Below are 13,972 nucleotides of genomic sequence, written 5' to 3' on the forward strand. Positions count from 1 at the left end.
TTTTGCATTTATTACTGGAAAATTTTTCCCTACTGCAATGGGGGAAGTTGCTTTTCCAAGGGTGAAGCCCAGGGGCAATCCCAGACCCCCATCCAACCCAGTTGTACCCCCAGCATCACTAGACTGGGGTTATTTCCATATTTCCAGTGACCCATCTATTGCTGATGTGATTCAGCAAGTACATATTTCTCACCCGTAGACTCAGCTTTACAATAAATGCCTCACACCACGTTAGAAAATAAGGACCTGCTCAGGAGGGCTTTTTTAACCAGTAAACTTTATTTATATATAACAACAGTACAAAGTGAGTCCTTGGCTTGCAAAATAGGAGTGTTTCATATTTACAATAGGTACACAATAATATATTAGAATAATAACAAAACCCCCTTTTTTATCCTTGGAACATTTTTAAATACTTAAACTTTCTTACATTTTTTTCCACAACACTTGTAAAAACAACAAAAAACCAGACAATCATCTTAAAAAAAATATAATACAGAACTCCAGTGTGTCAAGTATAATGGGGAGGGGATGAGCCAGAGAACGATACAGTGGAATGGGTATGGACACAAATCAATTCATTGCTCCTGTCAATACACAAATCCCCTAAAACTGGCATGGATTTTTGTTTTTTGGGGGGTGGGGGACGGGCAGAAGAAATCAGAACCGGTTCCACGGCTGATATCTCTACATTCTGTGACAGTTTTGGGGATTCCACAAGTTTTAGTACCTGTACATTGGCTCCTTGCTGCTTCCCACCGCTTCTCCTAACGGCCCCCAAGGTGCCATTAGCACAGAAACACTCATCAGTAAGAGAAGGACATTTTACTGCTGTATCTTCTGAAGCTACGAAATAACGTGGCAAAATCAGCTCATTTACCTTCCGTCGGCTCCTCTTGCAGACGCACTTTTCTGCTGCCCGGTCCGTGAGACTGAAACATCCCATGGAGAAGCTATTGCATAAACTTCCAAGCTTATTTGAAATAAGAGGTATTAAAAAAAATCTCAAAGAAAAGGCCATACAGGAGATTTTGTATTTGATTTGGCAGCCTCAGGAGGCTCAGAGAGTTTGGGATATTGCCCATGCAATTGGATGGACCCTGCAGGTCTTTTGAGGATGTTCTGCCGTGTTGCAGGAATGTCTGTTTTTTCAGAATTATATTCCACTTTTACAAGGAAAGGAGAGGAACGGGTAACACGGGGGCAAATGGGGATCTGAAAGAAGAAGGACACGGATGCTCCCGTGCTCACAGCGGGGACACCGGCCGCTCTGCCGTGCCTTGCCCAGAATGGGGCCACCACCCAAAGCTGGGGACTTTTCATGGCAAACAGAGGCTTTGGACAAAGCCTTCCAGGCGACAAAAATCGCTTTGAAGGCACCCATCCTCTTCTCCTGCAAAACTGATCTGCCCCAGCCTACACTGAAATTGCACATTCGGGGTTGCTTAGCTCAGCGGATCCCGAACGGCACCTTCTTCGCGGTGCACACTGGCATCTTTTACTCCAATTATTTCCCCACCGAAGGTCTAACTAAGAAGAAAAAAAGCATCCTGTCCATGAGGGTGCTGGGTGGCCTCTTAGCTGCCACCAGCACTTTGCCTTTGGCCTCCAACCCACTGGTTTTGGTGGCCTTGGGCGAAGGACGGGGCAGCGCGGGAGTTTTCACCGAAGACACATTCACTAAACAGACGGAACTGCTCACCGAGCTCTACCTAGTACGCAACTATATACAACGTCGCAGCTCCCTGCGTTATTGGCTTGCGGTTTATGGTACAGATGCAATTCTGAAGTAGGATGGCTGAAGCTTTGTGGCATTTTAATGCCTCTTTGATGTCAGTTATTGATCCTTCTCTGAACATTTTTTGTTGTTGTTTCTTTTTTTTTGTGTGTTTTTTTTTTTTCTCCAGGGTCCAGTCGCTTGTGGGCTTCCCCTGATGTCCCAGCTTATTCAAGTCAAGTCTATTGGAGTTTCATTTAGTTTGGCGAGCTGCGTCCCGGTGGCAGGTGAGCTCTGACAGCACTGGAAACGGGATGGAGACGAGCCAGCGACTGGGCTGCTGCCAGGGAACCGGATCCGCGAGCATCACGAGGACCGTGCTGGGACCTGCTCTGCCCTTTGCCAACCTGCTGCTCCAGGGACAGGGTGAGAGCAGCGGGCAGGTCTCTCCTCATCCCCGCTGGCTGCTCGAGACTTCTGGAAATAAGACCTTGTTTGTAGGTCGTGCCCACCGGAGGAGGGAAGCGCTCCGACCCTTTCCACGCCGACTTAAATGACTTACCCAAGGTGCTCGGAGCCAGCAGCACGCAGGAACGCAGCCCCGGAGCTTTAAGTCCTCTTGCTTTAGTCCTCTACATGCCCACCCAAATTGTTTCCTACGTTATGACATTTTTTGGTGAAGTCCAGTTGCGGGTAGGGGAGAGAACTTAGGTGGGGACGGGCTGTTAGGATTTTAAGACAGTGTGTTGAAGGCACTGCTGTGATGAAGGTCTCTGGTGCCACCGTGTCGAGCAACCGCACTCGCCATCCCCACCGCGTCACAGCACCGAGACCCTGCGGGAAGGCATCGCCGAACGGCACAGCCGCGTCCAGCATCCTTCAGGATGAACCTCCCCTGCCTGGCATGCTGCCCACCCACGGCAGGTGGTTTTTATTTCTCAGCGCTGCTTCCCACTGGGTTTTCGTGCAGCTGCGGACTGGTCCGTGCTGGATCCCCCAGAGGCTCCAGCGCTTTGGCCGTGCTGATCTCTCCTGCCTCCCTTTCAACATAAATCCGTCCTTTATGGCAAAGCGTGGACCACTTGATGTCCACATGCTCTGGACTTTGGTGGGCTGCAGCATTGTGGTGCTCCACAGCAGGGCTCATGCGGAGGAGACAAGCTTGCCTGTAAGTTAGACTTTTGTATACGGGTTTTTAATAAAGGCTTTCAAGGTGGTGAAGCGTTTGATTAGCACCTCGCTCCCCCTTGGAGTGGGTGCTTTGATAGCTCATGAGCAGAAGATTAAATAGAATTATTTAAGTGGTGACACCAGGCAGAGAGATTCCGGAAAATGACGTCTCCCACTTTGATGTCGAAATACCTGAAACGAAGTGAACTGGAGAATCAAAACACCAACTGGCTTTGCAGGAGGAAGGGGGCAATGAGAGGGATGTGAAATCGTTTCATCTAAGGCAAAGTCATGGCCCCCTCCTGACCAAATCTCGAGTCCAGTTTGCTGCAAGTGTGAAGGAAATGCCATTTTGAGATCTGAAGCTCCCTCTTCCCAACAGAATAACTGAAAAGCCGGATGCAAACAGGGCTATAGATTACAAGTCCTTTGTCCCAAGGGGATAAGTTGCTTCGTTCCATATAATTGCCTGTAAAGATCCATAATTCATGTCAACCACCACAAGCAGACACTTGATAGATTATTTACAGGCCACCCCTTCCAGCCAGCACCGTGCTGTTCCCTACATCATCCTCCTAATGCCTTTTCAGATGATGGAAGAAGAGATGTTTCTGCTGCCTCCTTCGGAAGCCAGTCAGAAGTGTAACAACTTACTGGTTTGCAAAGTGCTCCTGCTGCTTTCCCTTTTCCTCCTCTGCTCAAATTCCTCCCACAGCACTGAAAATCCAAGTCCATCCCTCCCGAGTGCTCTGGTGTATTCATGGAATACACATCCCGTGTTTAGCCAGCGTGGACACGTTGGATTCTTTTAGTGTGCACGGAGCATCTGGAGCCCTGAGGATGGTCAGGGACCTTCGCCTTTGCCGAGAAAACACTAGGGAAAGGGGAAGGACAAAATGCTTATAGAATCATAGAATCATTTTGGTTGGAAGAGACCCTCAGGGTCAGCGAGTGCAACTGTTCACCTAACTGGCACTGAACCACGTTCCCCAAGAACCTCATCTACGCGTCTTTTTTTTCTTTTATGGGGTGTTCCTGGCCAGAAGGTAGAGAGCAGGAGGAGCAAAGGAGGCTCAAAAGCGGCTACTCAAAAGCCTCTCAAATAGATGTGAAAAAAAGAGAACCACGAGGGCCTAACTTGGGCTGTAGGGCAAGCACACATTGACCAGCCCCCAGGGGGATGAAAAGCCGGGTCTTTGCTTCGGGCAGTACTCACATTCCATGAATCCTGCAGAGATAACTATTCAGACCAATATTCAGAAGCGTTTGGAAACTGTTTGGAGTGTTTTCTTTGGGTTTCAGAGTACCATAATAATTTGGTGAGCGATTTTCAGATGAATACCCAAGACAATGACCACAACTAGAATACAGATCTAGAAATCACTCAAATAAGCTGCGTGCCGGATCGCTGTGAACAGCAGTAACAGAAACCCGTAAAAAACGAGACCTGGAGGATTTCAAAACCTGACACTCCGCAATCCCCTGTAACACCCCAGCAAAGAGCAGGGCAGGCTCATTCACCAGACTTTAACAGGGCAACCTGGATATTTGCACATTTTCTGTCTTTAAAATGAGATTGGCTGTGCACAAGGAGGATCCCCGGGAAAAGAATTCTCCCGATAACAGGCAGCACGAATCCTGCTCTGCTTCTCAGTCTCTGTTTCTGGCAGCTCTCTCCGTGCCTCAGTAAATCTCAGCCCTCCAGTTCCAAAGCTCAGGCCATTGTAAATGTCAAGAACTTATTGCACGAGGTTGATGATTATCAGTATTTTCTTCCAGAGCATTAATAGGGCCCAGAGAAACCCACAAAAGTGGATTACCAAAAGAAAGTGGACTTGGCATGGCTTTTACTGAACGGTAATTAAACCAACAAGTTTCCTGAGTATTTCCCTACGCGCTTCTCGCTGTCGCTGGTTCCCCCTAGGGCTGCGCCCCAAGACCGAAAGCCGGCAGCTCTCTTGGTGCAGCCCATGGGGACCCTCCCGGGGCTTCTCTGGGCAGGAACGGTGGAGGAGGGGACAGATATGAAAATGGATTTTCCTTCGACACCCGCTGGCTGCAGACGGAGGTCCCAGTCTGCACAGCCCCGCCAAGCTCATGCAGCCAATACTTGTATTTCCATGACACCTCATCACCCTGTCCTCCCCACTGCAGCCTGCACAAATATCAATATTTATTACAGGGAGAAATATTTACAGCGTTCCTTCCCCTCCTGGCACTCTACAAAGGGACACACATAAGCTTTGGTGTCTTTTTAAAGAAACAACACTGACAAACGTTTGCCTGTCACTGGCCACAAGAACACACGCCGTGGGGGCCAGCGAGGAACTGAATATCACAACGAGACGCTGAGACAGAGACAAGACAGCAGCACTAGCTGGCCCCTGGAACACTGGTTTAGGTTTTCCCTTGCCTGGAGCAAAGATTTCTTTCCCTTCCCCAGTGGAAATTCAAATCCTGAACCCGACCCTGGGCGGCACCGCGAACGCTGGCGGAGAAACTCAAAGGGAGCCCGTGCTGATCAGCTCTGCAAGTCAAACAGAAAAGCAATAAATATCTCATCTCGCTCCGGCCAGTCTTTTCAAGTATCGCTCACTGTAAACACTGTAAACATTGGGGGTTTGTTGTTTTTTTGTTTTTTTGTTTTTTACTGCAAGAAATAAGAGGCAGCTGCCAGAAACCGCCCCAAAACGCAACCGAAGAGGTTTCATCGCAGCTCTGCCCGCTGGGGAGAGGGTGGCCGGATGCTTCTGCGCAAATTGTACCGGCAGAAACCAGCAACGTGCCGACCACGCTGGACGTGACCATGACCGTGACCATGGCCGTGACCATGGCGACAGCACCGCGCACGGCACTGCCGGGTCACCGCGGCGGCACCGGCGCCCTGCGAGGCAGAATGGGGCCGGAAAAGGGGAAAGCACTTAAAATCAAGATCTTTCCTCGTTCAACAGTAAATGGGATTTAAAAAAAATAGATATATATTGACACTATATAAATACATCGATAAAGCTGGATTTCAAGACAGGTTGGATGATCTGATGGTTTTGCAATTGAGTATAGTTCCTTCTAGTGCCTATAAGTTACTCAGCCACTGAACTATTTTCTGGCTAAACTGCTATTTTACTTGTGTAAAAAGGTGTGGTGCAAACTTGTGCTCATAATTTTTTATAAGATCCCAAAAAGAGAATTTCGGTTTTCCAGACTTTCCAATCGGCATAAAAGTCTGTTCGCAGAACGCCTGAGCCGCATCCTCGGGTTCTCTCGAGGACAGGATTCAGAGCTTGTTGCCAGGATTATCTCTGTGGCCTCTGTGTTTTTGCTCTGTTTTTTTCTTTTCCTTTCTTTCTTTTTTTTTTTTTAAAAAAAAACCCTTTAAGTAAAGTTTTGTTTTCTAATATACATCAAACAATTTTCATGCAAAGCAGCAGTTATGGAGACATCCAGACTTTCCAGGTTCCTTCTTCCCATGTATGCTCGAAAAAATGATCCATCTTGATTTGACTTTGATTGAGATGATTTGTCTTCTCCTCCTCCTGCCTTTTCAAACCGGATTCTGTATGATTTGGAACACAGTCAGTCCTTGGGCCAGTCTCTGCTCCCTCCAGAAGAGCCTTGGTATTTAGATGTGTCCAGCACCTTTCCTGCTTTTTCTTGCTCTTAATTCCTGCTTGTTCTCCCTCTTAATTCCCGACAGTCCGTGCAAACCTCTGCCCTTTGCTGTTCGTGAGCTCCGCAGCCATTCTTCAGCTCTCAATAGACATGGCACCAATAAGTTGCTCTACTTTGTATGCCAGACGCTGCCGACGTGCCTGTTCATCCTGCTCCAAAGCCCCAATGAGCTGGTACAGAAAAAATAAAAAGGGAGGGGGGGAAGAAAAAAACCCAAACAAACAGAGAAAGGAGTCAGTGTGTGAGAGGGGGTGGTAGAGGTGGGTGGGCAGCAAGACGTGAGCAACGTGAAATGTGGACGCGTGAGACTTAAATAATGAAATGCAAAACAACGTGACGAGCGCTTCGCTGTTCTCATTGATTTCTTGGACCGCTCGGTGCACGTCACCCACACAACACAGTTGTTCCCGCTGCTGTACCTTGGACTCCACATTTCTTGTCTCATTTAGCACAGAAGTTATGAGATTTTTAAACTCTAATCGGAAAATGGCTGTGGCATTGTATCACAAATGTATACATGCAATTAAATGACAAAGCCCTTCCTTTTAATGGACATAATTGCAAAATAGGTTCTTCTTACACTGAAATGAAGGGGTGGAACAGATGGCGAGAACCTGGTTTCAAGTGATGCATTCATTAAAGGAGCTCACGCTGCCAGGGATTCTTTGCAAACAGGAGCCTGTGTCACTGCAACATGGGATTTGTACCACGCTGTTCCCAGAAGACGGGGATGTTTCTGGGGAGCTTCACTGGGCCATGATGATTTTCCACCGCATTTAGGAGTGGGCTGCACTGGGCGTACGCCAAAGCTGAGGGATGCCTTTGCTCCCACAATATTTTAGCCCTCAGTCCCCCTGGGAAGTAAACTACAGGCATGGCCAGGACCTGGGCCAATTTGTGCACGAACAGAACAGCAGCGATGCAAAGATGCGGTGGTTCTGCGTCGAGGAGGAGGACGGAGCTCTGGGGGACACGAAGGGGGATCCCTGCCTGACCCGCCACCCCACAGAGCATCTCATCTCCCCCACAAACTCCGCACTCGCCCAGGGGCACCCACCTCCTCGCTGTACTTGCTGACGTAGGAGTAGATCTCGTTGAGCGCGCTCAGCATGTTGAACTCGGCGGAGTGCAGGCGCGACTGCTCGGCGAGGTAGGCGTTCATGTCCTGGTCGCTGATGGCGGGGAGCTTGGCGATGTCTGCGTAATACCTGCGGGAAGGAAGGGCCGAGGGCGGCCGTGAGAAACACGGAGGCTCCAAACGCCCCTCTTCTCCTTGGGATTTAAACTAATTTTCTGTGGGGAAAAGGATGTCATTTCATTTTATGAAAGACATGGAGTGTTGGAGAGGGACCAGAGCAGGCCACAAAAATGATCAGAGGGGTGGAATATCTCTGAGGATAAGCTGAGAGAATTGGGGTTGTTCAGCCTGGAGAAGAGAAGGCTCCAGGGAGACCTTATTGTGGCCTTTCTGTACTTAAAAGGGGCCAATAAGAAAGATGGGGACAGACTTTTTAGCAGGGCCTGTTGCGATAGGACAACGGGTGATGGTTTTAAACTAAAGGAGATTCAGGCTGGATATGAGGAAGGAATTGTTGGCCCTGAGGGTGGTGAGAGCCTGGCCCAGGTCGGCCAGAGAGGTGGTGGATGAACCATCACAGAATCACAGAATCACAGAATGTCAGGGATTGGAAGGGACCTCGAAAGATCATCTAGTCCAATCCCCCTGCCGGAGCAGGAACACCCAGCTGAGGTTACACAGGAAGGCGTCCAGGTGGGTTTTGAATGTCTCCAGAGAAGGAGAATCCACAACCCCCCTGGGCAGCCTGGTCCAGTGTTCCGTCACCCTCACTGAGAAGAAGTTTCTTCTCACATTTAAGTGGAACCTCTTGTGTTCCAGCTTGAACCCATTACCCCTTGTCTTACTGTTGGTTGTCACCGAGAAGAGCCTGGCTCCATCCTCGTGACACCCACCCTTTATATATTTATAAACATTGATGAGGTCACCCCTCAGTCTCCTCTTCTCCAAGCTAAAGAGACCCAGCTCCCTCAGCCTTTCCTCACACGGGAGATGCTCCACTCCCTTCAGCATCTTTGTGGCCCTGCGCTGGACTCTCTCCAGCAGTTCCCTGTCCTTCTTGAACTGAGGGGCCCAGAACTGGACACAATATTCCAGATGAGGTCTCACCAGGGCAGAGTAGAGGGGAAGGAGAACCTCTCTTGACCTACTAACCACCCCGCTTCTAATACACCCCAGGATGCCATTGGCCTTCTTGGCCACAAGGGCACAGTGCTGGCTCATGGTCATCCGACCATCCCTGGAGACATCCCAGGCCAGGCTGGACGGGGCTCTGAGCAACCTGAGCTGGTGCAGATGTCCCTGCTCATGGCAGGGGGGGCACTGGGGGGGCTGGGAAGGTCCGTTCCAACCCAAACTATTCTATGATCTAGCAAAATGTGATCTTGGTCTGCAACAAGCTGAAAATAAGAGCATTGCTGCTCATCAGGGCTGGGCTGTGCCACCAGGTTGCTGCAAGAGCCGCCGCACTGCATCCTCGGCCACCGAGAGCGAAGCTGCTCCGTGCGGGAGGTCCGACGGGACTGGAGCACCCCAGCCAGCCCTGCACCCATGTATTGCCGCTCACCTCTCCACCCAGCTCTTGTAGCTGGGGATGTCCTTGGCGTACAGCAGCTTGTTGGAAGGGGAATCCTTGCCCAGACGATGCTCCGAGGTGGAGCAGGAATCCATGAAGGTCTGAGCCACGACAGAGAGGCAGGCGTCTGTAATGCTGCCTTTGTGGATATCAAACACGAACTGGGGGTTTTTGATGACGTTCACCCAGAATCGGAGGGGGAGACTGTAGGAAAATCAAGGAACAAAATTAGATGTTAAGGCAAAAGCTACAAATAGACATTTACTGCAGAATACAAATGGTTGGAAGTAGCAGCAGACTGAGTAGCAGCTCCATCACACACCAGTTAGCCCAGTCCTGCCTGGATTGTTTGCAACGGGTGCTGAGATGCCTGGGTTGGACCTGCTGCCCTGTGTGCCTGGGAGCTGCTCCGGGGTCTGATCCTGCGCAGAACAGCGACCAGGGCAGAGCTGAGCGGCCGTTGGTGGAACCGGGCAAGCGGCTCTGCGAGGAGCCCATTAAACCCAGTTCATTAGAGGTGGGGTCAGCGGCGCCGCCGTCCCCGCGCTGATCAGCCGCTGCCCGGCCACACCGCAGCCCATCACCTGCCAGCGGTGCAGCAGGCATCAGAGGCTTTGTCCCCAGATCCCGAGGCCTTTGCAATCAAAGGCGAATTATTATTCCTTTTTTTCTTTGCCTGTATAGCAGGATCAAAAACCCAGCTGCTGCTTTCTATTACCTTTCAAGTCTCAGCTCCCTCCATCTATCCAGCAAGCTGCGCGGAAGGTTTCAGCCTTAACTCTTGCTGCGCTGCAGGCGAGCGGCTCAGCGCATCCCGGCGCCGCCGGCTCCCCTGACCCCGCTTCTCTCTTCCAAGCCCCTGTTTGCTTTGAGCTGCTCCAGCGGCCTTCTCCCATCTCCCCACCAAAATTCCCTCTCTGGGAATGCTGCAGCCAACCAAAGCGTTAGTTCTGTCAGTTCAGAGACTGAATTTTCACCCTCCTCCCAAGCCCCTGTGCCCCAGGGCAGAAGGAAGGACCAGGGCTCCACGTGGCCCAACCGCTCTGGCAGAGCAACATTTGCTGGTCGGCGCTTTCTTTTTTATTGCTTTGTCTCTTTTTTTTTTTTTTTTTGTCATTAAAGATTTTTTATCCTAATAACTCCTTCTAAAGCTTTCAATAAATTGTTTTTCGCTTCCCACAGCCTTAGCGGGGAACCCAGCTTTTGCAGCCATGATGATTAAGAGGCTTTTTAAACCATGAGGGACCCGGGGGAAAATACAAAACCTTCGGGGAGCAAGCATTTTCGGTACATTTTTTTCTTCCTTGCAGAAGTAAATTTCTAACCCACAGAGCTTTTAATCCTAAAATAACGGCAGAGGCAGAGACGTGAGAGCTCCCATTGTTTGGAGGAGGCTGAACCCGGCTGCAGCCCATGTCACCGCATGCAGGGCTGGCTCCTTCCCCTCGTGTCACCTCCTCCCTGCTCCCCGTGAGCAAACCGGCTCAGCAAACCCAGATTTCCAAAGTCCAGGCTTGTGGATCTATAGCCCAAAGCCAGCGCCCAGCTCCCACCCGAGCAGAGAACTCAGATTTGTGGGGCTTGTGGTTTAACACGGGTTTCAGCTTGTGCACGCACGAAGGAGGAACCACGATCAAACCCCAAACCTGCACAAGGCACCGGGACAGTGGCGGTGCTGGCTGAAAAGCATCATCATGGCTTTGTGGTACATCTCATGCTTCAGAGCTATGGGACTTGGTTGATCCCAGCCTTCCCAAAGCTCTTCCCCATTTCTGTTTTTTCCCTCGGATGCAGATAATTGCTCAATACTCAGGTCTGCCCCTCTTCCACCCTCCTCCCTTCTTACCAATTGCTCTTCCACGTGTGCCTCACGTCGGTGTCGTGGATGCCGTGCTTATCTGCCTGCTCATCCAAGAAATCGAACATGTACTTGATGGCCAGCGGGAGCGCGCTGCCGCGGTGCACGGTGCTGAACAGCGTCTCAAACAAGTCGTCCACGAATTTCTGCAGCGTACCCTGATGGGAGCAGCGACCGAGAAGGGGAAGGGAGGGACGGGCACACGCTCGGTTAAGCAGCGGTGGCAGGAGGGGACAGCAGATGGCATTGCCAGCTCTGCACGGCCCCGCAAAGAGCCGCCACGGATCCCACAGGAATAAATAAGTTCGGGGTCTTTAGGAACGCTGACCCCCAGGGAACACTCCAGCCTGCAGCTACTGCACCTTCTCTTTATTTCTAACCTAAACCAATTTCTTTTGCTTTCAAAAGCATTATCTACAGTGATGAATACACGGTTAAAGGCAGGAAAGCGCTCTCTGGCCAAGGAAACGGGTTAAATATTCACAAGCGCTGCTGCATCTCTCTAACCCTTTGTGTTTTAATACCGTGCAGAAGAACAAAGTATTGCAGCAATCACTTTGCAGCATGAGGAAATCTGGGCTGTGTCTCTGTTGCTGCTCCAGAAGCTGCCTAATGTCTAGGGCCCAGGAAAGCCTGGCAGGGACAAGGGACAGTCCCCCCACCTCCAGGAGCTGAGCATCATTAGGGACCGCGCAGGACCCCCGGCATCTAGAAGGACCTTCAAGTAAACTTAGCAGTTACCTTTGTAGCTAATAGTCTGGTCAGGTAGATCTCAGACACCATCTTACTGCCCCGGTCTCCTTCCTTCTGGTCTCCGTGGTCGTGGTTTTTGACCAAGTGCCAGACCTTGACCCCGCTCTCCAGGTCGGGGGTGATCATGGGGGCTCGGGAGCGCAGGCTGTCGGGGCTGCCGGTGTAGCGGAAGGTGGAGTCTGAACCATGGGAAGAGAATTGTAGAAGAGTTTGGGTTGGAAGGGACCTTTGAAGGCCATCTAGTCCAAGAAAAGTTGCTCATGCTCCAAGCAAACCCCTTCTTCATTCCCCCATCTCTTCTCAGTGATGCCAAAATCATCCGCACCGGCTTTGTTATAGGGTAAAGAAACGTAATACCACCCAGGCACCAACAAAATTTGGCATTTGTCAAAGATACGTGTTGGCCTTCACTGAATAGAGTCCCTCAGTCCTGAGCTTGTCTGTTTTCACACTCAGACACGGGATTTTTCTGGTCCATTCACATCCTTTACTTATGTGAACTCTATAATGCGTATCCAGAAAAAATTCCTCCCAAAGTTACAGCTCACGCACAAACTCCTGCAGCACTGGAGTCCCAATATCTGTATTTTGTAAATAAGCTGCCTGGCGCAACCAGCACGAAGGGCCGAAGATGTGAGATAGACAGGGTGTTTCAAAAAGATGGACCCAATTGCAAAGACCTTGAAATTGCAAACTGGGTCCATCTTGTTGAAACACCCTGTATTTAACTTCCCAAATAAGGCAAATAACCTCCCTGGATCCCATCCACGATGTCTTCAAGCCGAGACACGGGGCTGAGAAGCTCAACCAGTTTTTTTCCTCTCACTAAATTTCTTTGTTCTCTGGGAACCTTGTGCATTTTTCTCAAGTTTAGCTCACCCTCCTCAGCGAGGGTAAGGGGATCAATCATAAATCAGCTGAAGGAAATATGCAAGTCATTACCAAACTAGCTAGATTTTCATCCCTGTTTAAGGCTTAGATAAATGAGTGCTCCAGCTGATATAATTAAGAAGACAGACAGTGGGACAGCTAGGGAAGGATCTAGTAATTCTATTTTTAAACATAGCTCTGTACTGATATATAATGGGGGAAGTAAATAAGTATCTAATTGAAATTCTGTCTGCGCAATTACAAGTATTAATCTTCACATGAGCAATGATAGCTCATATCGGTAGTTTGCAAAAGCTTTTCCATCTGACACAGACCAGGGAGCGCTGAGGACTCAGGTTGTGTGATCCAGTCTCGGTTTTTCCATCACCTGAAGCGTAGGAAGCGCTGGGCCCTCAGCTCGACTATACCTCACAGGGAAAAACGCCTTTTCTTCTGGCTTTTCCCTCAAGACTGTCCTGTGGATGGCTCCTCAGAACCCTTACTCGAAAAAACCCCACGTTATTTTGGGTGCTCTAAACAAGAGAAGGAGACGGGTTCATCAGGAGACATCTCGTTTGTAAAACACTGTAAAATGAAAGATAATAAAAGATCAGCGCACTAGAGATTTTGCCACTGCTGCCTTTTATGGAAGTACATTATTACTATTATTGGGGATTTAGTGCTATAAATGCGCACCTGGCACCTCGCAGACTCATTTACTCGGGCTGCAGTATCTTCAGGGACCCTCTGCAAAGCGCCGACCCCGCTATTATGCAAATAATGAATTCCCAGGTGTGCAGATCCGAGCATGCCGAGTTAAGATTGCCGGTGCCCATTTTTGACCCATTAGCTAAGAATTCAGGATCCTACACTAAGAGACAAACTAGATGAAGGAATTGGGCTTTTCTGAGGTGCAGCCGCGCTCACACACAAGGGTCACGAAGCTGCTTTGCTGCGGCCGGAGCTCCTCGTGTGCTCTGCAGCATCCATCCCCTCTGAGCCAAAAGCTTTTCCCTGGGCTTTTCCAAGACCCACATTTCCAAAAGCTGCTCACGTTGTGCTTGGCATTTCCTTTTCCCTCCTCTCAGCTTCTCTGGTCTTTTTGCTGTTGTGCTTATAGATGGAAAAGCCTTTGCAAAAAAACAGTAGCCAAGGAACTTTTGCTATTTGGTGCATGAAAGTACTTTCATTTCGGCTGACGTGGTGAGGTTCTTTGGGGGAAGCTGCTGCTTTTTCCCCACCTAATTCCCTTAAGGTGTTGCCCCTCCTGCAACAAAGGCAGCA

General features: G+C 49.8%; 1 protein-coding gene across 1 annotated transcript in view; it reads right to left on the reverse strand.

The window, feature by feature from the left end:
- Positions 1–302: 302 nt before the first annotated feature.
- PLXNA2 (plexin A2) overlaps positions 303–13,972 on the reverse strand; it is a 167,115-nt gene continuing 153,445 nt past the window's right edge. Inside the window, exons 28-32 of the mRNA XM_065649738.1 lie at positions 11,807–11,997; positions 11,054–11,223; positions 9,199–9,411; positions 7,614–7,764; positions 303–6,726 (exon numbers count right to left, since the gene is read on the reverse strand). Coding sequence (XP_065505810.1) covers positions 6,631–6,726; positions 7,614–7,764; positions 9,199–9,411; positions 11,054–11,223; positions 11,807–11,997 — 821 coding nt within the window. The 3' untranslated portion in view covers positions 303–6,630. The remainder of the gene's footprint in view (positions 6,727–7,613; positions 7,765–9,198; positions 9,412–11,053; positions 11,224–11,806; positions 11,998–13,972) is intronic.

The sequence above is a fragment of the Caloenas nicobarica genome, chromosome 21, assembly GCF_036013445.1.
Source record: "Caloenas nicobarica isolate bCalNic1 chromosome 21, bCalNic1.hap1, whole genome shotgun sequence".
NCBI lineage: Eukaryota > Metazoa > Chordata > Aves > Columbiformes > Columbidae > Caloenas > Caloenas nicobarica.